General features: G+C 37.4%; 2 protein-coding genes across 2 annotated transcripts; both read right to left on the bottom strand.

Annotated features, from left to right (window-relative positions):
* Positions 1–687: 687 nt before the first annotated feature.
* On the bottom strand, positions 688–1,584 carry LOC147475832 (uncharacterized). The gene has a single exon (XM_086585550.1). It carries the CDS (start codon positions 1,582–1,584, stop codon positions 688–690), a length of 897 nt encoding a protein of 298 aa, XP_086441676.1.
* A 24-nt stretch (positions 1,585–1,608) lies between these two features.
* Positions 1,609–6,465, bottom strand: LOC147475833 (uncharacterized). Its single transcript, XM_086585551.1, has 5 exons — positions 6,271–6,465; positions 6,111–6,180; positions 4,789–6,015; positions 3,676–4,503; positions 1,609–2,213 (listed from the first exon to the last, which is right to left on the bottom strand). Exons 1-5 carry the CDS (start codon positions 6,463–6,465, stop codon positions 1,609–1,611), a joined length of 2,925 nt encoding a protein of 974 aa, XP_086441677.1.
* Positions 6,466–25,584: the final 19,119 nt, after the last annotated feature.

Consider the following 25,584-nt stretch of genomic DNA (forward strand, 5'->3'; position numbering starts at 1 on the left):
TAAGTTACGGAAAAAATAATAATGTGCAACTTAACTACAATTATATATATTAGTTAATCATCTGAACTCCTATAAATTCAATAAGAGTTGGCCACCTCAATTTATTTGCATGTCACTATATGACTTATTATACATACTCTAACAAACTTAAGAGCACTGACATAAATCAAGACATAGAAACAAAAAATTGGGTGTTTGGAAGCATCGAGTGTTTAGAATCATCACCTTCAGTTCCAAAATGGTCTTCTCACTGCATTGTTGAATGAGTACACAATCCAAACATTAATGTACTTAATAAAGTTTGCATGTTAAGAAGAATTCCAAACATTAAGAAGAATAATTAAGAATAGATAAGATTCAATACAATATGATTTAATAGAACCATGAAGAAGACAGAGTAGAAGGGAACGTTAAGGTAGCTAACATTATCTCCTACTGTCCCTAGTACTACATGGCTTATAAAAAGGGATTAGTAGCAAAGCACTTAGGAGATAATCAATTACACTGAAGTAAGGAGGATTTGATCTCTGTGCTGTTTATGCCCATATTGCCTCTATTTGTTTTCCCTATATTCCGTTGAAAGGAGATTTTCCTATTAAACAATGTAAAAAAAATAAAATCAGGTCTAAAATATAAAAAATATAATAATCATTTGTTTTAAGAAAATACCTTTGAGTGTAATAATCTTCAGATTGAATTGAAAACTTCTTTATAGACAATGTTTTGTGTATGTTCTTCAGGCTCGTCCCCATTGCTTCTGATTAAAAACTTCAGTCCCTCTCGTGAGCTTGTTCTTGAAACTACAACATATAACTGGCCATGAGTGAAAACTGGCGTTGGCAAATATATTCCAACTTTTTCGAATGTTTGTCCCTGACTTTTGTTTATGGTCATAGCGAAACAAACTTTAACAGGGAATTGCTTCCTTTTGAAAACAAATGGCCATTTCATATCGCTTGGGGACAAAACTGTTCTTGGAATAAAAACTGGATCTCCTACTCTATTCCCTATAATAATATCTGCATATGTCACTTTGGAAGCCAATTTTGTGACGATCATCCTAGTCCCATTGCACAGTCCTCGACTCTGATTAATGTTTCTCATTAACATGATCGGAACACCAACTTTTAAATCCAGTTTGTGGTTCGGTATGTCGGAAAATTCTAGAGTATTTAAGAATTCTGTTAGGTATAAAACATCTTGTTCAGCACTTTTACCTTGAATTGGACTTAGTGAGTCTGTACTTAAGTATCTCTTTAGTTCTGTTGGGAGTTCTGAAATTATGGTGGAGTTAATTTCATCAACTGTTTCGTTCCTTGGGGATAGAATGCTTCTTTCTTTAAGATACTGAATATTTGTATATTTGTTGACCAAATCCGGATATATGCATGACACAATATCTTCTACTGGATTATCACTATCTGGAATAAGCAGGTAGTCGGGAATTTTGATCCAAGTTGATTCCACCTCGTCACTCATTCTAGAAGTAGGAAGATTTCCGTCTCCAAGGTCTAAAACCCATTTGCTAAACTCTTCAATAGACTTTGTTGTAATTGATTCTATATTTCCATTCTTCAGTCGCATGTTCTCAGTTAAGTGAAAGACTTTTCAATTTTTCCATAATTTTGACTTGTTGATAGAAGCATCAACAACATTAGTTCTTATGCCTCTTGGAATGACTGGTAATATCTGTCTGAAATCTCCTCCCATTAGGAATGTTTTACCACCAAATTCTTTGCCTTGTGATTTAAAAAGGTCATCCAGTGTACGGTTTACTGCCTCAAATCCATGTCTATGAGTCATTGGTGCTTCGTCCCACACTATTAGATCAGCCCATCTGATAAGGTTGTGTAATAATGTCCCTTGAGAGATGTCACAATTGGTGTTTTCATCAGTCGGAATAGCAATTTTAAACCTAGAGTGAGTAGTTCTTCCACCTGGAAGTAGGAGTGCAGCTATCCTAGACGACGCAACTGCAAGAATAATCTTTCCTTCAGGCCGAAGTTTAGATATAATTGTTTTGTAAAGATATGTTTTGCCAGTTCCTCCGCATCCGTACACGAAAAAGACACCTCCTGATTGAGATTGAACTGCATCATTAACAGAGTTGAATACCTCACGTTGATTAGCGTTCATTCCGTTGTTAAGAATCTCATATTCCTTTCTCAACTCATTGCAGTCGTAGTCTAATTCTTCAGCAATCAATCTATTATCTGTGGAGATCATTGAAGACATATTAAATTTCGGGAAATAAGGAATGTTTGTGAGAGATAATCCTTTTTCAACCATAATTTGTTCAATCTCACAGAGAGTCTCATTTCTAATCTGTTCTTCAGTGAGTTGGAGATTCTCATTATTGTTCTTCTTTTTATATCAAAACAAAATATCTTCTCCGAGGTGCTTTTGATGTTTCTCCCAAAGTTTTTCAGGATATGTCACCCCACAAAACAAAATCAATGTGACGAACAATTGTCTTAAAGATTTTGGAACTTGCCAATGACTTGCTTCCTCCATAGCGTCATCCCATTCACTGTCGTCCTCAAGTAATCCATGTGCCTTGATATAAAAATGAAAAATTAGAATAATAATGTAACAATATGAATTGCATTTTAATATTAAACTATCATAAAGGAGCTGAGGTTTTATGATTAATACGTACTACTATTTCTGTATTTATAATAGCTTTCAGTTTAATAACATTTTGAACAATCTAGCACTACAAAGTGGTTTTAACTTTACATGACCAGTGAAGAAAAACTTATATCTAGAACAGCTGGGTTTGACCTTTTCCTATCCTTCCCCCATGTGTTTCGATAATGCTTTTCTTCCTCCTTTGTTTGTACCTGTCTCATCATGTGCATATTTTCCTCTTTGGTTTTGATATTTGATGAACAGAAAATCATGTACAACCAATCATTTTCTTATAAATTAGACGCTTCGTTCCCGTCCCCCTCCCCCTCTTGTTACTGTGTCTAAACTCTAAAGTGCTGAAATCTTGAACTGCATAAGGCTGACATTAACATTTACTTTCTGTCACCCGAAGATTGTGCGGTTTCCATAGCAAACATTATTCGCCACAATGAGACCGAGTACTTGGCATCTTTAGAGGTTTGCACTCTAATATAATTTCTTTTTAATATGGGTGAATTCCTTGACAGTAAATATTTACTAATGTTTGCACTTTGGCAGGCTTCCTACTTGAATTTTCCGGATACCACTTTCAAGGTACTTTAGCTATTTTCTTTTCTTTTTTCTTTTCAATATCGTAAGAGAAAATACAATAGTAAAATAAATCATAATGAGTAGTAACAAAATGTTGTGTGCAAGTTGTGTGCTGGTTTTTAAAACATGAACATAGACTGGAGAGGTTTTGGCATGTAAGTCTATAGCCAAGGAGAGATTTGTCACTGGAGAAGATCTTTGTAGTATCAAGCTTGAGATAGAAATAATGGCAAGGTTGTCTGGCCACCAGAATTATGACGATGAGAATTATGTACACTTAGTGATGGAGTTTTGTGCTGGTGAATGTATAATTTCATAATAATATATAACAATGTTTTTAAATACTACATATGAATCAGTTTGAACTTCTAAAAGTATATGGAACAGATTTTAGGCGAGAAAACAATATAAAAAAAAAAGTTAATATGGAATATGTAATAAAATATATCTGACATGCTGCTCTGAAAGTTGGATAAACTTTTCCATTAACAGTTTTAATATCTTCATAAGACAAAGGACCTTTGATGATATTCAGCAACAGCCGCAGATAAAGTCTCTCTCCTGAAGTAGGATGTGCATAGTAGACACGTCCAATTTTCTTCCCATTTTTTCTTGGCTTCCACTTCCTTTCCTTTTTATTCCATACGAATTTAGTAGGAAAATCAACATACGTAAGACCCCTAGCTAATTCTGGATACTCAACATTTGCTTTAAACCACTCTGTGAACTTGGTTTTTGATGAAGATTTCCTCTTTACTACATCTCTTGCATCATCTCTCTCACTATAATAAACCAAATGCTCACCTTCAAGATGGAATGGTAACCTTTCAACGCCTGGTCTTCTATACAGAATATCAAATTTCAATAGTCTCCAAACCGCTTCAGAAGCAGATAAGAATCGGCAGTCTAAGAAATTTGCAACTTCATCAAAATCCTTTACTATTTGATGAGTACTATCTTTGTCTGTAACCATGTTTTCAACAATAATTGTAGTAGCCCTGTCCCTTCCCTTGTTAATGTATTTGAAAAGGTATTTGATTGATCTTCCCTTGTTGCAGTGTTCCACATTAATATGAGTTTGGTACTTAACTATCAAATCAATATTGTGTGGAACAACCCATCTGTTATCAACTTCTATATTCTTTTTCATTCCCTTTCGATTGTTATTCCGCCTCCTGTAAACTGTGAAGTCATTATTGTCAATAGTTGTTTCTTCACTAAACGGTCTTGGATAGAACTTAGTACACTTTTTCTCATTCATGCAAGGGGAATCTAAGTTTTCTATTCCACATGGCCCATGTATCATGAATTCTAGCACTGAATCATAGGCAATTTTGTCACCAATTGGGTCAGGTAACTATGCTGATATGAGCTTGTTGATTAGAGGAGTAGTAGGCTTCGAAGCGTTGTCCAGAAAAAGTAAAATGTGAGCGTGTGGTAAACCTCTCTTTTGGAATTCAATAGTGTATAATGCTGCAAAACATTAATAAAACCCGTATTTATTAATATTTTCATAAAATATTATGACTTTTTAAATTATTTAAAACAGTATAGTATATAGGTTACCTGCCCAAGCCTTCCCAAATTTCTTGCGCTTTTGTAAATCAGTCATCAGTTCGTGCAATTTCATCTCAAAAACTCTTGCAACAATATCGGGAAAGTCTTCTGGTTTATAACCAGGAGCTATCATGTCAATACATCTCTGGATTTCTGGCCATTTAGGGTTGCATGTAAAAGTAATGAAGAGATCTGGGGAACCTGTGTGCCTGCATATTGCAATGGCATCTTGATAGTTCTGTACCATGTACCGCGGACCACCTGTGAAAGATGAAGGAAGAACTAACCGTTTGCCTACAGTACCAGGCCTCGTGTCACCAACAACAACTGCATCTACTAATCCTTGATACAATTCTACCCAAATCGTTTGTTGATTATTTCGAACCCAATCCATTCTATTTTGTTCAACAGTTGTATAAGCATATACACAAAGTTGTTGTCTCAATTTTTTCCCACGAACTATAGTCTGGCCTTCATTGTGTCTGAGTTGTAATCTAAAAGCATAGTATTCTCTCATGCTAATATTTTTTCTTTTTCCAACTATTGCATTGTTTCTATATGGAATGTCAAGTCTATATCCATCTTCAGCATGGGGGAACAAAAGTGGATATTGAATTGCCATGAAACTTGGTAGCAATTCGTTGATTATCTTCAAGCCAAATCTTTTCTTGTCCAGAATAACATCTCTGTGCTCGTTAAATTCATCACCATTGCCAATGATTAGACCAGCTATCTCTTTTGATGATGGCAAATTATAAAGTCTTCCATCTTTTTGTCTTCTATTAATCAATTGTATGCTGACGTCGACCACATGACATTCTTTAAATCTATCCCTTGCCATTCTATAAGTCTTGGTGAGTTCGTTAGTAACATTCAACATATTTATCAATCCTTGAACAATGCTAGAATCTAAAGCATATTTTGGATTTCTCTTAACAATTTTCTTACTAAGATAGTTCAACCTGTGGGTGACTTTATTTTTAGTATCATCTATGTACAACTGTGCAAACCTTGGACGTACTCCTTCAGCTGGAAGCAATGTTCCAAATTTGTGGTGATTTTGCCCTTTTATTTTATAAACAAAGGGTGCCTTTCCATCATTAACTGAGCTCTGAACTTGTCCACCAGAAGATGTGAACGCGAACATTGAGTTGTAAATGCTGATGTTTTCCATGTAATTTAACGATTTAGACCCTCCATTGCAATCCAAAAGATTCTTCAAAAATTCTGGAGTATCTTTTAGAAGAGGCAATTAAACCATTCCATTCTAACAACATATGGAGAATTTAGGATTAATAGGTTTTTTGCTCCTATCATTCCTTTCTTCGTACCAGACAATAGCTCCACAGTGAGAACATATGGATGTTGGACATCCAAAACCCAAAGGCTCAAAACAACTTCCTGCACGACAAAAAGTTAATTAAAATTAAAGAATTTAATTATAATAATAATATAAAACATTGCTGTAAGAAAATTACTTTTATGTGAGACATCTATTCCACGTGAAATGGAAACTTCAGTTTCATTGTCCACTTCAATGTCGGAATTTGATCCACTCATTTGTGATAGGTAATCATCATCACTTTCATCGTCAATGTAATTATCGTTTCCAATGCTCTTCAAATTCAGCATCTCTTTTCGTTTAGCTCTATTTATTTTAGCTTCTTCTTCACTTGTTCCAGGCATAGATATTGTTTAAAAAATAATAATATGTCATTTAATAAAGTATTTGATGCTATAAGAACAATAAATTGAATACATAAGAAGAAAATATTTACCAAAATGTTTCATTCTACTAAGACGATTAGATTTATAACTTCTCTTCTGTGTTTTCATCCTCTGTTTTCTTTTGATTGGGGTAGACTTTGTAGTTGTTGTTTTTCTAACTGATACTTGATGCTGACCTGCAATTTAAGAGTAATATTATTATGATGAATATATAAAGTACTTGTCAGAATCGTTGTAAGTTAAGACATACTTTCTTGTGAAGGAACAATGCCACCAGAAGTTTCTTCCATATTATTAGGCTTGGTCTTCTTTGGAGAAATTTGAATCTCTACTTGAATTTCATCCGAATCTTTCTCTGCGTTAATGAGTGCTTTTCTTTTCAACTTAGCACGATGTTAAACGAAACAAGTAACTATGTTTTTTTCTCAAACATTACCGTTTGATTTAGTTCAGCTTTCAAATTGTTAATTATCTCTTTATTTGGACTTCCATTGAATTGATCAAATACTTGATGCATTTATTCAAGTTGGATTGTTGTTGGTGTCCATCGCTTCTCACGGCTCGACAACCAAATCATGTAGAAACGAAAAATCTTTGGAAGCCTAGAAACGAAAAAGGAGTCGGGCTAAGCGAGAGAATCAAACAAATATTTGAATTTAGTGATATTTCTTGTGCTCATGGTAGTGTTACTTACTTATTTATCTATTATTAGGTGCTGGACTTCTAATATCTCAAACTCTTCTATATCCAAGAGTTGAAAGAATTCTTGGTCCTATCATGGTTGCTCGCATTGCAGCAGTATGTTATCAAGATCTTTTTCTTTCTTGTTTTGGAGTTTGTCTTTATTTTTAACATGGATAACTGATTTAAGTTGCTTGTTTCACGTTCTTCTTGCATGAAGGTTTTGACTATACTGGTGCTAGCAAGTTACCCTTTCATAGCTAAGCTTTATGGGTTCAATCTTTCACTTTTACTAAATTGTGAAACTTTTCTGAAGAATGTCTTCCAAGTACATAGTATGGATTTCATAATTTTTTTTCCAGTCCTCACTCCTCACCATCATAAAAATTTTACTTGTATTTTAGGATAAAAACATTTCTTACTTTTATCATGTGTTTTCTACCAGGTATCCATTACCACTGGACTATTAGTTCTGCAGAACAATGTTGTGGTAATATTTCCCACATATGTTATACACATTCCTCTCCATTTTCTGAAAATAAGTTGTACATCATCATAACTACTGGTTTCTGGACGCACATCTCTCACTATAAGGACAGGACCAGCACCAAAGAGGAGCTGCAAATGGCATTTCTATGACTAGAAGGTCTGTTTTTAGAGCTTTTGGTCCGGCCATAGGAGGTGTTTTAATTGGAGGTGTCAGTGTGGATAAATCTGGAATTTGTGGACTGGGGCGTATTAGTGATGGTGGTGGTCAGAGTGGTGAAACAATAGAATCAGCAAAATAGCAAAATCGCAGCCAACATCTTAACGATGACATTATCACCAAAGTTATTCTAGGAGTTCTAGCTAATTCACTAAGTGAGTTGAGGCGCACGTATGCAAGCAATGGTTTAACATGATATCCGATCCTTATTTCATACTCCAACAAAGCCTTAGTTCTGGATAAGGTGTGAATGTGTAATCATCCAAGAACGCTTACAATACCAGCAGTAGGTTCACAAATATTTCATCAACATAAAAGATGGGAAGATTTTGAAAGAGAAACTAAGAAATCTCAAAGAGACGATTCTTGCTTCTTGTAATGGTCTACTACTCTTACAGATTGACAATGATAATTATGTTATTTTTTTTTGGTGAAGAATTATGTTATTTCTTCCATGCAGTAATCAATCTAGCTTCTGTAAGAAATTCCTGGAATATGTACTAACAGTAAAAAAATACTAACCTTCAGTGGAAAGAATTTGGAGTCCTTTCAAAGATGGTGTACTAGGGAAAAACCTTCAGTCCAGGAAAAAAAAACGAACCTTCAGTAGAAGGAAGTGGAAAGAATTCGTAAACCTTCCAATGATGGTGTGTGCTTCGTGAATATTATATTGATGTGTTTTCTTAGGATTTCTTTCTGCATATTGGCGTATGCTTTCAATAGGTTTTTGTTGAATGCTTCATGAATATTGATGTCTTTATATATATTTTAATATGACAGCAGTTGTATAGCATAAGAATTCTGTTGTTGATCCATTAACTAATTCGTTTCCATATCTATTAACTAATCCATATCAATATCCAATAACTAATACATATCAATTAACTAATCCATTATAGCACTATAGCACGGAATAAGTTGTGCATTTTTATGGATCACAACAAAGCAAAATTATGCATTTTTTTATCGAACTTGTTCACGGGATACTCTAATGGCAACTATAGACGATTGTATTACACGTATATTTTATGAATTGCTGCTTGCATTTTTTGTATGTTCCTTCGGTGTTTCTGTTGTGCTAGGACATTATACATTCGTTGTGTTATTGTTAGTTTCTCACCACGGTCTCATGGCTGGATTCTGAAAAAGGATTCTTTGTGATCTATCACCTGCATTAGGTACATATAACTTGTGATTTTGTGAATGATTCGAGCTAACAAAACGTTTCACCCATATGTTAGACACCTGTGAAACACTCTCATAGCTATTGTGTAGTTTACCGAAAACAGGGTGCACGACACTTCCATAATGTATATTTGTTACATTTTATAGTTGTTGGTCGTAAAACAGTTTAGGATAAGCACTTTGTTATCCATCATATAGGTAAGTAGGAGATTAAGATGTTGGAGTAAACCATGATAATTCCTATTATCAGTAAATCTAACTGGCTAGCACGGAGTGTTTTTTTCTCAGCTAATATCTGAAATACTGACTTCTTTGATGATATTGATTGCAGCAACTCATTTGATCATATCAATAATAAATCGGTAATAGTTCTCCTATATGAAACAACAACAAAGCCGCAGCAATCACATAGTAATTTAACATTCGAAAGATGTATGAAATTATGAAAACACAATCACATAGTTCTCCCACATAAACTTCAAATCAATTTTGGTGTCCACGTATATAGTCGCAGCAACGGGTTCGACGATATCCGCTAGGACTTTTGGCGCTTTTACCTTTCTTCCATACGCTGAGATCTCGCAAGCTTGTTCTTCTTTTTTAATTGCTAAAGAAAATTCATTAACCTACCAAAACAATATACAAACCCGAATATTAGAGCATGACCAAACCAAATATTTAAAGTTTAAAACCAACATAATATTATTAGCTTGTGTACCTTTGCATCAAGAGAAGGGGCATTGTGCCTAACAAAATGAAAAAGGCCATGTCGGACTGCAACGCGAGCAAGCTTTTCAATGTTAATATTGGAAGCACGAAGAAGCCAGAGTTGGCCCGGATCAAGATCAGGGTATGTGATATATACGAAATTTGCAAAAGCAAGCCCCAAAGCAGCATCACCAACGAACTCTAAACGTTGGTAAGAATGTAAGATGTCAACATGAAGTTGTCATCTTCTGTCATATCACAACCTGTAAATCAAATCAATAAGAAACAACATATTAAGCCCAAAGAACAGAAGGAACCGAAAAGAAAATTATGTTAAATGTTTGTTATTTTTCCAAGTTGAATCTGGGGGTTAAAACAAAGGCGAGGATTGGTGACATATGCATAAACAACAGAGGTTAATGCAAAAGAATGTACCAGAAGCACAGAATACTTGGAACCTGACACCACGAATCAGCTATGGTGAAGCAAAGGAAGCTTCAACTGGTCCCAGCCATGATATTTGCAAGAAGAAAAAAAATGATATTAACTCAAATCTCCAACTATGATGCCCAAGTCAAGGTCCAATAAAAAAAGTTCAACATTATAATGATCGTGCGCTCAAGGTTAGGACAGGTACAACATATGCAAACACTGTTTTCTATTTCTCCTTGTAGTAAAAATGTACTAAAAGAAAGCTTTCGCAACAAACTAAAGTTTAGTGACACTCCCCATTAAACATTGAGTAATTTTAACAGTAGAACCTTATAAAGTGGGAAAAGTACTCACAAACTACAGGAGAAAATGTAGCCGGGCATGGTAGAGCGCAACACATACTTGCCCTCGGTTAATTTCCTTGTTGCAGGGTTGAAGGAAACATTAATTCCAATAGACAAATCATCTCTTCCTAACATACATGAGAAGTCAACAACCGGCATTGTAGTCAACCTCAAACTTGAACTCCGATTCGACGGCAGAACATATTCTCGATCTTCAGTTAGGCACCTAACAAAAAAAAAGAGACATCAAATAAAGTTTCATAGTTTCTAACAATCAAGAACAACAGTTATGCGGCCAAGTAATGGTACATGGAGAGTAATGGCCAAAAGTAAATAGTAAACACGTTCTTAAACATCCCTAAAGTTATACAAATCAATCAAAACCAAAATTTTGGAACTCAAGGGTTTTAACTCAAATTAGTGCACTATTAAGAGTTTAAACCCTATATTTGCCCCAAAGCATTTCTTAAATAAAGTAACATTATTAAAGTCAGAGACGCGAGATTAAGGAATGCCGACATGTGCACTGCAATGAGTGCTGGAAGACATGGGGCACCATTACTCTTAGACAATTTGAAATGCTCCAACAGTAAGCATGCATATGCATAAAAAAATGCCAAAATCAAGTAGAAAACTTAAGGTTCCAACGATAAAGTTGAACTAAAAACGTAACACATAATCCAAATTACCCACTTTACCGAAATTCCAGTCAGGAATAATGAAATTGAAAATTGTCTTCATCCCTGGTATAGGTTAACTTATCATGGTTGCAAAAATCTGGCAAAAACATACAAAACAGTCAACCAAGATTTTCTATAATATATATGACAACTACAACGGTTATATTATAATAATTTGATAAAACTCCAGGGAGCACTTCAAGAATTTGTTTTAAAAGAAAAAAAAGATTTAATGAGATTATTAGCAATACGTTCAGAAACCTCCTCATGCATGAGTATATACATGCAGAAATTTATTAATATGACCTACCCTAGAGTGGATAGTCAGAAATCTCGCATTTCAGTTGGGTTTTGACGTCAGCCAAATAAGAATCAACTCTTCTTGTTTCGGAATGTCTGATACCCTGCAGTATTGTCTGGCAAGGAAAACGGCCATGGGCATGGGCATTAAGGTAATAAAAGGCAAATTTTTATACTTACTCCAATCAAAGTGTGGCGGCCAAGGGTGAACTTGAGGCCTCCCGAGGAAACCTTACAGAATAGATCTCCATAGTAATAAAACAAAAGAGGTTGCCATCTTCTGTCATATCACAACCTGTAAATCAAATCAATAAGAAACAACATATTAAGCCCAAAGAACAGAAGGAACCGAAAAGAAAAATATGTTAAATGTTTGTTATTTTTCCAAGTTGAATCTAAATGTTCAAGAAATAATTCCATATGTTGTGTCTAATGTTATGCTAATAGTTTACTGTAGTTTATGGTTTCTTAATCTTAATAAGATATTATTTGAATTGGCATCATATTTTGTTGGACAAATTAGGGTTGGGTCGAAAACTTAAGATCAACTCAGCCAAGTGCTGTTGTGCCTAATCTGAGAATCTCACTAAAACTCATAAATGCAAAGAAGTCAGGAACCAATTCCTAAGCGTATGCAGCTTGCACTCCCCTCCTAGGCATATATATAACTCCTAAGCCTATTTTGAACGTTTATACTTTGTACTCCTACCCCCTCATCTCAGATTCCTGGTTCCTTCCTTGATTTGTTTTACTTTTTACATTCATATCCTATAATTTTTTAAGAGTTCAAATTAGACCACCCATGAGCGATATGATTGGAAGAATTTTCCAACATAGTGACGCAAACGAATATAGAATATACACAATAGACATCTATAAATGAAAATTGGGCCACATGGCAAATTAGTGTTCCTCTTTGGTTTATTTTAAATGCAGACCAGCCGCTTCTATGTCTTTCACCAGTCAACGAAAGTTGGTGTATTCAGATTGGAGGGAAGAAAACTTTAAGGTGTACTTTGTTCTTTCACAGCACCTTTACATTCTCTTTTACCTAAACCTAGTTGACAGTTGACAATTAGCCTGAATTAGGTTGGTGAATTAGTTGGGCGAGGAATTGATTGGCAAAGGTCTATTGAGTTCGACAATTTTCCGTTTTTTTTTTTGACTTTGTGAGAGAGTTTGGGGTTTTGGCTAGGGTTTACCTCTTCTCGTTAGTGGAGAAAGGTCGGCACAAAAAAAGTAGATTAATTTTTTGGCTCATGATTTCACGTAATTTACTCTCAAAACTCTCCCTCAATTGATGAGGGGACCGTCATAGTCAGGGATGTCAAATTTTCTTACTTCTCCCACAAATGCAATTGAAGCTCTCCTACATAATTTTCACCTGTAACTAATTTATGGTTTTTTATTTTCTTAACAATATGGGAATGAAGTTTAATAATATAACTAGTTTTAACTGTAAAATGTTATGGTTTAATTATCATACCTCATTCTTGGCATCCCGAATTCCAACACTTTTATGTGTCTTCCCTCTATGAGGTATCTCAGATTCGCGGGTTGATTTGAAACCTTAATTATTGGGAGATTGCTTGCGCAGTGTCCCTTTTACCTAGCCTTACTGATTTTTATCCACCCATCTGGTTGGATAGATGTGGGCGGCATGAGGGCAAGGGTGTAGATACTCCACTTAATCCTGTAATTTATTCATCTTTTTAAAATTTATGTGTTTATTCTAGGCATCTGTGTGTGTGCGTGTGCGTGCGTGTGTGAGTGCGTGTTGATAAGGCTGTGGGGCTGTGGCTGTCGGTTTGCAATGAATTACAACTTGTAAAGCACTTAAACATTTCTGTTCAGAAAGGCCTATATAACTTTGTATAATGCTAGGGTAGTCTCTACCAGTTCCTCGAGCTCTCTGATAAGCAATACCTTAGAATTTGCAATAAACTTTTGACAATAAGAAAGAGCCCAATACCTTAAAACTCCTATAACCAAAATCCACTGAGCATATACTCCTATGTTGCACGGGTACGACTGAGACACGGCAGGGACACTCCGGAGACATGACATTTTCAGTTAAAATGCGGAGTGTCCGACACGGTACGGCTTCAATTTTGAAGTACTTGCGCAACACAGAATTATGCTCCTATTGCACACAAACAAATGCAGAATAAACCACTTCCTATGTTAAGATTTCCTTCCCTTTGTCTTATGTAGAGGATTCAACCATCTCTCAAGAACAAATTTAAGTTTTTCCATGAAAATCTAAATTTTATCGACGTCCTGCTATTGGCATCAAACATATTTCAAATAAAAAATATGTTGCACGGGTACGACTGAGACACGGCAGGGACACTCTGGAGACACGACATTTTCAGTTAAAATGCGAGTGTCCAACACGGTACGACTTCAATTTTGAGGTACCTGCGCAACGCAGAATTATGCTCCTATTGCACAGCAACAAATGCAGAATAAACCACTTGCTATGTTAAGATTTCCCACTAAGAGCATATCTGCATATATGACTTTTGCTCAACCATTAATTCCCATTTGGATTATGGACAACAAATATGCACATATTTTGGAGGAGTAATGAGGATTTTAGTTAGGAGGGTCATAATCATGTAAGACTTCTTAACTTAATGTGAATTCTATATTATCTACCACACCTAAATTAAGCAATTCTAATTAACTTGATGATTTAATCTATTTAATTAAAATTGAATACAGATACAACAACATTTGGAATAACGTAAATGTCTGATGTAAATTCTAATTTTTTGGTGTATTCAGCCGTCAAATAATCTCACGACATGTACTAATCTACAAAAAAAATGTTGTAAACTCAGCACGATCATGATTCTTTCAATTATTAATTGGCAAAGAAATGTCTCACATCTTGTATTAAAATATTATTCATGTATTCTAAAACCCTCAAGAACTAGTTTTGCAAATCTAATCGAAGTTATCCCCAAAAGTCTATCTGAATATATACAATCGATTGTAATTCTTCTTTTTGTATGTTTCAACACAATCATCATGGGGGTGACACCGTGACACTGCAATACATTATAGAATGCTAATCACACTACATGAAATTAAGGATGTCAATTTGGATGATTAGACCGAAACAGTATAAAAATTCACATGCGCGTCGCAGGATGAATCCATAGGAAGTTATAAATTTAGTTTAACCAGTGAAAACACGAAAATATCAATAGAAGCCACAGGTCTATATAGTCAATCTGAGTTTTTAACCAGTCCAAAATTAGAGTTACCAAGTTATCAAAAAAATTGGTTGAAGTGTAAGAGACCAAGTGCAAGTTGATCACAGTGTGACGACTGTTTAAGTTGTCCATTTACCAAAAAGAGAAACAAAAAACCGCGTAAAGGGGATTTATCCAAAAAAAAAATCCCAATTGTCATAAAAAGTTGATCCTTATTAGATCAATGTTCAACTTAATACCTTCTCAATATGATTAATGAATATACATGTAATTTATTTTTTAACATTTCAAAGAGTTATGCAAGACATTTTTGGGTATCTACAGCTAATAAAGGTAAATGCTGGAGCACCGAGGTCCATCATTTATTTTTCGTTTCATGTCATTTTTCAATATACAGTTTAATTTCTATCTACGATGGAATTCCCTAAAACAACAAAACTTCAAAACACCCCAACTATCCAACAGGAAGTCAAAACCACACCTTAATAAGTTTCTTAGACAAATGTGAAAAAAGACCATACCTACCTTGACTGTTTGCTTTATTCTCTCCTATATGCAGACCACTTCAATAAGTTGGTATCGTATTCTGCACTTCCTCAACTCTGAAGTTGAGAAACCATCTGTTCATTGCCAGCTCTCAATATATTGCTATGAATCAGCATGAGTACCTAGGTGTAAGACATTTCAATATCTCCATAAATGGTGCCTTCATATTAAGATAGTGATTTGATCAAAAATAAAATGGAAAAAAGAAGAAGCAAGAGTCAAATCATCCCTGTAATACTGTTGTAGGTTCAACATAGTAGATGCCATATACGCTCTCGTAAGAGTAATGTAAAATTAACCCATCACAGAGAACTTTGAGCACCAATTTTTTTCTAAAAAAAAAATAAAATAAAATCTCTACACCACCATCTTCTCTATATATAAAGATATCCCCTAATTAGAGAAAACAACCATCCACTGGATGGGATAAACCCCAATTATTTATACTAATGAGCTAAGAAAAAAAATTGTAAAAGCAAGGAAGAACTCATCAAGTTTGTAAGAGGATGCAAGAACTTACAATAATGAATTCGTATATATGTTGGTGTTAGCTTTGAAAAAATGAACAATGACTAACATAAAACATTCAGGCCAAATTTTACAACACAGACCCAATTCGAACTACATTTCAAACTCTAAACACTTGAAGATGCACTTCACTTTCTAACTTGTGCTATCAAAACCTACAATACAATGGCACAACAATCTAAGATTATAAAACCAAACAAACATGCCAAGCACTCACACAGTGTAATATATAATTTAAAATTAGTACACATGACATTTAATATTTAAAATGACGACTGAGATGTGATATACCTTGGGTATAACCTTCCTTTTCTTGTCAAGCTTCTCCTTCTTAGCCTTAACACGCTCCGCCTCGGCAAGAAGGGCCATCCTCCTAGCAGCCTTAGCATACGGGTTCAAATTCGTATCTGAACTCTTAGCAGTCTGTGAAGATGCAGCTCAAACTCGTATTGGTTTGGTTTACTCTGTCCTCTGTGTTCTCTTCTTCTCTTTCTTTATCCGATACATGAGCTTCTTGTGCAGCTGCAAAGACAAATTCTTCTGTCTTTTCAGTGTTTCCTTGTTTCTCTTCTCTCCTTCTATATACAACACCATCAAATTTGTTCTGAACTCCATTGCTATAATATTAAGGATTGAGAAGAGATAGAAATCAATTTTTAGAGAAAGGAGAAGGAATATGTGAATTGCCATCTTTTCTCGTAATATGTTATTAATCGGGTGGGGAATTGATTGGAAAGGTATATTGAGTTCGACAATTTTCCGTGTTTTTTTTTTGACTTTGTGAGAGAGTTTGGGGTTTTTGTTGGGGTTAGATTCCGGCACAAAAAAAGTAGATGAATTTTTTTAGCTCTCCCTATTTTATCATAATTAGCTTTGCCCATGTGGACACTCTCCAAACTCTCCCTCAATTGATGAGGGGAGAGCTATAATATATATATAGAGATTGGGCACGCAAAATTTGCAAATCGAGGGGAAAGATAGGAAATGTCACCAACTATACAGTAGGCAAAGCTCCGATCGCATGACCCGGACTCGTCAAATAGCAGTTGGTGAATTCACCCAGGGCACTATCAGTGTTACCGAACACATCTATACAGTGGCTCTGAAATGCAAATAGCTCGACGTTTTTGTAAGGCACATTTGGTCAATATATCACTTCCAAGTTCCAACTGCGAAGAATAGAAACAAGTTTCTGGCAAACTAATATTGAGCAAACATTTACAGAAAACTCCTACTCGTTTTTAACTTAAATGGTAATTTGCAAAGCTGGAATAGTGCGATGGTGGAGCGCTTATCAAAATTGGCTCAAATGTAAAATTATATCTATGTTCATCAGAAGTGAGAAACCTAAATCTGATATCCGTGATCGCTTACAAACAAGAAATTCTTATATATAATGCAAACAAATAAAACAGCCAATTTCAGATCATCGAAGACTCTTCTTGTTTCCAAACGCATTGTTGTATAACAAGTGGCCATATTCCAATACTTCTATTGGATCTCTTGCTAGCGACAATATAGCCTGCTCCACGTTATATTCCGTGACTGCGCTAGTCTTGAAGAACTGAATACCATACTCATCAGCGAGGGCCTGGCCGGTGGGAGTAGGCACAACCCTCTGGGTTTCATCCACGTCAACCTTGTTTCCGACCAATATCATACAGACATTGTCACGAGCAAACATTTCAACATTACGGATCCAGGCCCTAACGTGTTTGAAAGTTGACTCATTTGTAACGTCATACACCAGCATAACGCCCATAAATCTTTTGAAGTATTCTCGATCACGAAGCCTTTCCGAACTACTTATGATCTCATACTTGTTTAGTTTTTCATCAATGGGTAGAGAAAACCTTGAGATTCCACGCCGCCATTTGACCGACTGACTCTTGGATCTTGCACATGTACGAAGGGAATTCTTGCCCACCCCCTTATCGCCTAATAGAAGAAGCTGTACGTAGTAACCATCATGTGTATGAGGTGCAGAAGAAGCCCTGAAGTAATTTGTCAAGCAAGAATCAGTGATGTCAACTGTGTTTGGGCATGCATTGCGAATTTTAGAGACCGAAAGATAAATAGAAACAAAAGTAAATCGTTCAGATAAGGATATCATGGTCGAAACATCTTTGCATGGAGATCACACTTGAATGCTTCCCGTTTTGCCGTCCTAAAATTCTCCCAATCAAACCGCCGAACATGAATTATATTGCAAAATAAGTTTGTTACCAAATTGTCAAAGAATTGAAATCCCTCACCTGTTGACATCATATAGAAACTGATTTGGAGCTGGTGAAAATTGTATCTCCTTCTCAGCCTTAAGAAGCCTTTGGTTTATGTCTGTCATCATCATAGAGAGAACATAATCCACTTTAAAATATTTGGCACCACCGGTCTCGCAAAATTTCATATCGTACACATCGGCAAGCGCCTGACCCTCGGAAGTAGGCACAACCCTTCTTTTAAAAAATCTGTGAAAACTGTCAGGCTTGTTTTCCACCAGCATCATATACACATCGTCACGAGCATAAGATTCAATATCTTGGAACCAGTTCTTAATGTTGTTGAAAGATGACTTGTTTGTAATGTCATACACAAGCCAAATAGCTAATGCGTTCGCGTAGAACGAATTACGGGAATCTCCAAGAAGAGACAATGTCCTTACTTCAAATGCTATCGATTTTCCATCAGCATGAATACTATTTCTCACATAGGAATCACCTTCATCTGAATAACGTACTTGATCATCATCTGAAAAGCGTTGGAGAATGGATCTCTTGTTTACACCCTTATCTCCTAATAGAAGAATCCTACTGTCTCATTGATACCAGAAGCCGCTCGTATCCTAGTAAGTTTAGCAGACGTTGGAGAGGAAATCCTGAAACTGAATCGTCTTAGTAAGTATTATAAAATCACATAACATGAGAATGAAGATCTGGGGATCGGAGAGAAGAGACATAAAGTAAGGTATGAATCATTTCTTACTTGTTGGGTACCTTGATCGTTGGGTGAACAGAGAATAGTTGAAGAACAATTAGTTGATCAATTTTCTGGATTTTATTTTAGGATCTTCATGTTGGGTTGGTGGAACCGTCGAGCTTTGCTCCGGTTGTCCGTATACCACACTCACCCCGGCATCGATGAAGAGGGCGACCAAGGCCGTCCATGCCGCCTTTCCATTCCGGCAACAGCTACCGATGCCTGATGCCTAAAGAAGATTTGGCCAAGCCTACCTAAACCAAGGCACTTTATTTAAGAGGGCGCCACTTTTTTATTTCAAGAGAGGGCCAAATTAATGAAGAAGGCCCAAATTTTAATAAGGATACCACATGCTATAGCTCCAAGCTCCGCACTGCGCCCAAGCCCATTTTACTTCCCTTTGTCTATGTACACCTATATAAAGGAAATAGATTAGGGTTTTGAAGTACAACTTTGAGAGATTCATTTCTAGGGTATCGTGGGGAGCTCTGTTGAGCTAGGGTTTGAGTGAGGCCTCTTCTTATTGATTCTTGATCTCTTGTAAACTCCAATCTTTGTTATAAAGGAAACTCGGCTCTTGTGTGTGGATGTAGGTAACATTTACCGAACCACCTAAATCTTTGTGTCTCTTTGCATTGTTACTTCCATTATTATTGTTGCTATGAATTGTGATGATATTGTAGTGGTTTTGCTTTGTTGAGGTTGTTGTGATAACTACCAAAGTCTTGGGTGGGTGATTTCCTTGGTGTGATCTCCAAGTTGAAATCATTTGGGATAGAAAGTAGCTAGATTGAGGTGTGACTTTCTAGTGAAATCTCCCAACAAGTGGTATCAGAGCTTAGGTGACTGTGTCAGAGCTACAGGGTGTTTGAGGAAATTCCTCTGAGAGGTTCTCCACCGTAGTTTTTGATTCAGTAGAGTCATGACGACCGAAAAGGAAAGCTACAAGATAGAGAAGTTTGACGGAAACAAACTTCGCTATTGAAGATGCAAATTGAGGATGTTCTCTATCGGAAGGATTTGATGGAAACATTGATAAGTGAGAAGCCCGAGGAGATTCCACAAGATAAATGGGATTTGCAAGATAGAAAGGCCTTGGCCACAATCCGCTTGAGTCTTTCAAGTCGGTAGCCTTCAATATTAAAACCGAAGACGGCGGGTCTCTCATGGAGGCACTTACTACGATGTATGAACAACCCTCGCCGCAAACAAAAAGTCTATTTGATCACCAAGCTGTTTAGTATGAAAATGTTGGAGGGGACTTCCTTCATGATCACCTAAATGAATTCAACCAAACTAAGGACCAATTGAGTCGGTTGAGATTACATTTAGTGATGAGGTACTAGCTTTGGCGATATTGGACAATTGCCTCCAAGTTGGAAGGCTTACTATGGCGGCTATTAGTGGCTCTCAAGGGAATGACCAAGTTGAAGTTTGAGCATGTTGTTAGTATGGTACTAAACCGAGGAAATCCGAGACAGGATTGTCCGTCATCTTCGGGATCAACTTCGTGGTCGGCATTGAGCAATCGAAAGTAGGGGAAGAAAGCCAAACAGAGTCGAGTAAGAAAAAAGTGGAGGGGAGATCGAAATCTCAAGCCTCCCAATTGCAAAGCGTTGAACACAAACCTCGAGACATAAGTGAAGTGGTGTGCTATAATTGTGGTAGGCCCGCCACTATAGCCCCAATTGCCCTAAGACCAAGAAACAACAACAACATTAATAAGAACAAGAAAAAGAATCAAGAAGCTAATGTTGTTGAGATGGTAGATGACGCTTTGATATGTTCATGGAGCACAAGAAGGAGTCTTGGGTACTTGATTCCGGGCATCTTTCCATGCTACCTCACATCGAGTTCCTTGAGAACTACACCGAAGGTGACCTTTGAACGGTCTTTCTCGGTGATGACCAACCTTGTGACATTGTCGGCAAGGGTGATGTGCATATCAAGATGAATGGCTCGTCATGGTTATTGAGGGACGTCGACATGTTCCGATTTGAGGAAGAATTTGATTTCTCGTGGGGCAATTGGCAAGTGAAGGATTTGTTACAGTTTTACCGGGTGATACTTGGAAAGTCTCGGCGGTTCATTGATTGTTGCAAATGGTAAGAAAGATGGTACTCTCTACATGACCGCATTATGGTTGTGAGTCGATTGTCGTGGGTACATGGCAAAGAGGATCCAATGTTTGGCACCGCAGACTTGGTCACATGAGTGAGAAAGGAATGAAAATCCTTCACTCTTTCGTAAACTCCCAAAGTTACAAATGACCGAAATTGACTTCGGTGGAGAACCGTGTATTTGGAAAGCGTAAGCGGGTGAGTTTTCGTGAGAACGGGTCGACTCAAAGCTAGAAGGCTTGAGTTGATACATACAGATGTCCGGGGCCGACTAATGTCTCTTCACTTGGCGGAAAGTCATATTTTGTGACTTTCATTGATGACCATACTAGGAAGGTGTGGGTCTATTTCTTGAGACACAAGTCGGCGTTTTGAAGTGTTCAAGACTTGGAAGGCCATGGTCGAGAATGAGACAAGCTTGAAAGTAAAGAAGTCGAGATCCGGCAAAACGGTAGAGTATGAGGATTCGTGGTTTAAGAAACCGTTGTCGACAATGGCATCAAGATGGAAAAGACTTTGCCGTACACCCTCAAGAATGGGGTTGCAGAAATGATGAATAGAACACCGACAGAGAGAGCTAGGTGTACGCGCATACTAGCGCGGCTTGCCCGCCTCTCGGGCGAAAGTGTTAGCACAAAGAGCTTACCCCCAATAGAGGACCATCGCTGCCTTTGGATTTTAAGATTCCGTGAGGGAAGTGTGGAGCGGGAAGGATGTGAACCTTTCCCATTTGAAGGTGTTTGGTTGTGTGTCCTATGTTCACATTAGTGACCAAGCTAGAAGCAAGCTTGATGCTAAGTCACTAAAGTGCACCTTCATCGGCTATGGCGGTGATGATTTTGGGTATCGCTTTTGGGATGATCAAAATCGAAAATCATTCAAGTAGAGATGTTGTGTTTAATGAAAAGGTGATGTACAAGGACGAGATGAAGCACAAAACCAAAGGAATCGGGTACGAGAGCAAACGCAGTATGTTGAGTTGGAAGACTTTGATGTAAGTCGGGTATAGTGGGAGCCCCACAATGAGGATGACAAACAGTAGTGACTCGAGAATAATGAGGATACTACACCACGTAGTCCATCTCCACCTCGTGCCCCCAGGAAGACATCCGTGCCACATGTACCGAAGTTCTAGATATCCGCCTCCACCTATGTGAATTACTTGCTACTTTCATCGATGGTGGCGAGCCTCAATGCTATGATGAAGCATTGAGGTGAGTGATGCAAGCAAGTGGGAGCTTGCTATGCAAGATGAGATGAAGTCCCCATCTCCCCGTGGCACGGGGAGTTAGCCAAACTACCCATGGGCAAGAAGGCTCTACGTTTCACAAATGGGTGTATAGAGTCAAAGAGGAACATGATGGTTCCCGTGAGATACAAGGCAAGGCTAGTAGTCAAGGGTTTTCAGCAGAAAGCGTGCATTGACTTCACAGATATTCTCCCCGGTGGGTGAAACCGAATACTATTCGGGTGTTGAAAGTATTGTTGCAAATGAAGATTTGTATCTTGAGCGGTTGGATGTTAAACCGCCTTCCTCCATGGTGACCTAGTTGAGGAAATTTATATGCAGAACCGGAGGGTTTCATCAAGAAGGGTAAAGAGAATATGGTATGCGGGCTCGAAAGAGCTTGTATGGTTTGAAACAAGCCCCTAGGGCAAAGGGTACGGAAGTTTGATAACTTCATGCAAGGAAATGGCTACTATAAGTGCAACGCCCATTGTTGTTACTTCAAGAGGTTCGACTCGTACATCATCCCGCTGCTATATGTTGATGATATGTTAGTAGCGAAGTTCGATATGTCGAAATTGGGAGATTGAAAGAGAAGTTAGCAAGTGAGTTCTCTATGAAGGATTTGGGTGCAAAAAAACAGATTCTAGGGATGAGGATCGAAGAGATAAATAGAAAGGTATTCGAGAGTTGTCTCAGTCGAAAGTATATTGAGAAGGTATTGAAGAGGTTCAAGATGGGTAGTGCGAAACCAGTTTGCACACCTTTGGCGATCCACTTCAAGTTGTCCAAGGAACACTCTCCCAAGATCGTTGAGGAAAGAAACTTCATGGCTAAGGTACCATACCCTCCCATTGGAAGTCTTATGTATGCCATGGTTTGCACACGTCCGATATAGCCCAAGCAAAGGAGAAATCGTAGATTTATGTCTAATCGGCAAGCAACATTGGGAAGCCGTGAAGTGGATATTGAGATATCCGAGAGGTACTACGAGAAATGCCTATGTTATGGAAGGGTGTTGTGAACCCGCAAGGGTATGTGGATGCCGACTTTGCATGAGGTAGATCGCAAGAAGCACTACTTTATGTCTTTACACTACCGCAGCCGAGTTGGATTTCTCGCCATGAAGATTGTTGCTTTGTCTACCACGTATGGCGAAATGTGGCCGCTACGCAGGCAAGCAAAGAGATGATCCGTTACGGGATTGATGGAAGAGCTTGGGATGAAGCAAGAGAGAAGTGTGTTACACGCTGATAGTCGAGTGCTATACATCTTGCCAAGAATTCGCTTTTCATTCTAGGACCAAGCACATTGGTCTCCTGGTATCATTTTATCCGATCTCTCGCTGGAGGATGAGGTTTTGGCACTTGAGAAGATCCAAGGGGAGTGAGAATCCGGCCGGATATGTTGACCAAGGCCGCGTTTCATCGAAAGTTGAAGTTGTGTTCAACCCTCGTGGGTCTTCTTGTTTGAAGACCATGATGAATGAGCCGAAAGTGTTTCTTTAGTTTTTGGATTTGATTGAGTTGTTACAATTGAGATGTGATGTGCATGAAGAATCTCGGTTCTTCCAAGTGGGAGATTGTTGGGTTGGTGGAACCGCCGAGCTTTGCTCCCTAATGTCCGTGATACCACACTCACCCCGGTATCGATGAAGAGGCCCGTCCTTACTTCCAAATGCTATCGATTTTGCCTAAAGAAGCATGAATACTACCTAAGCTCACATTTATTGAAGAGGGCGCCATAGGCACCTTCATCTGAATAACGTACTTGATCATCATCTGAAAAGCGTTGGAGAATGGAGCCCATTTTACTTCCCCTTTGTCTATGTACACCTATATAAAGGAAATAGATTAGGGTTTTGAAGTACAACTTTGAGAGATTCATTTCTAGGGTATCCTGGGAGCTCTGTTGAGCTAGGGTTTGAGTGAGGCCTCTTCTTATTGATTCTTGATCTCTTGTAAACTCTCCAATCTTTGTTATAAAGGAAACTCGCTCTTGTGTGTGGATGTAGGTAACATTTACCAACCACCTAAATCTTTGTGTCTCTTTTGCATTGTTATTCCATTATTATTGTTGCTATGAATTGTGATGATATTGTAGTGGTTTTGCTTTGTTGAGGTTGTTGTGATAACTACCAAAGTCTTGGGTGGGTGATTTCCTTGGTGTGATCTCCAAGTTGAAATCATTTGGGATAGAAAGTAGCTAGATTGAGGTGTGACTTTCTAGTGAAATCTCTCAACACTTCACAATCCACGTCAGAATCTACTTGTCTTGAAACGTTTTCTTTAGATTAGTGATAGAATCCCGAGAAAGGACACGGAAATGTTTTCCAAATCTTTAGATAATTTACCTGAAGAATTGGCAAGTCAGGCTAACCTATCTGTATAATAACTCTATTACAATACACTAGATATTTCACCGATTAATGCTCAAGCTCAGTTAACCTAACAAGTGTGTCAGTTGAGCTTGTTTATATGTTGACAGAGAGTCTAGGTAGTTGCTATGGTCAAGGACATATATTGAGTACTGATCCACGTACTAGTTAATTTAGTGATAGATGGTAGTTTCACTACTTGTAATTTCATGAAACTTAGTTCTGTGATTGTTAATGATATGCTCAACTGGCACTAATATACACCAGAGTGACCAGACAGTTGAACTATTTTTTTTTTCACAAACATTGGCAGCTCAAGCTCAATGCAACAATAAACAACTTGAGCATCCAACGCTTCCGAAAAAATTTAAATATCATAGCAAGTAATTCGTACAATTCAGTAGGGGTAGTAGAGAGTTTTGGGAGTACTCCACCACCAACCATGCTGCTTTCAGGTGAAGAATGTTTGCTGCGTTCTTTTTCTGATGATGCATTTGGCTCTAAATGGGTGTTACCCGAATGAATCTTAACACTCTCTCTTTTCAGATCAATGGGCGGATTACTCTTGGAAGGTGGCCTCGATGCGAAACTCGAACCAGATTCTTTGGGGGTTGAATCATCTGCTCGAGAGAGAGAGTTTTCCTCGAGCAACCTAAAAATAGAAGGGTTAATTTGCCCAGTCAAACACAAAACTAAAGATAAATGGTAAGGCAATTTTGTTTATATATCATATACAATGTGCATGAATGATATTAGAAATCTCACAGTGAGAACATACCCTTCGGAAAAGGCAGGAGAGAATTTTGGGAGTGTTCGACCGCCATACATGCTACTTTCTGGTGAGGAATCATAAAACGGAAACGGATTTGGTGGCTTCTCAAGTGGTATTTCACCTTGGAGCATTTTCACCACACTGCTCATGTCTCGTCTATGTTGAAATTTTTGTTGAGTACACCATAATGCAACTATACATAACTTCTCGGCTTTTAGTTTATTATTTTCCTCAATGCCACACATTAGAATGATTTCCTCTAGTTCGTCT

The sequence above is a fragment of the Coptis chinensis genome, chromosome 9 (assembly GCF_015680905.1).
Source record: "Coptis chinensis isolate HL-2020 chromosome 9, ASM1568090v1, whole genome shotgun sequence".
Classification (NCBI taxonomy): Eukaryota; Viridiplantae; Streptophyta; class Magnoliopsida; order Ranunculales; family Ranunculaceae; genus Coptis; species Coptis chinensis.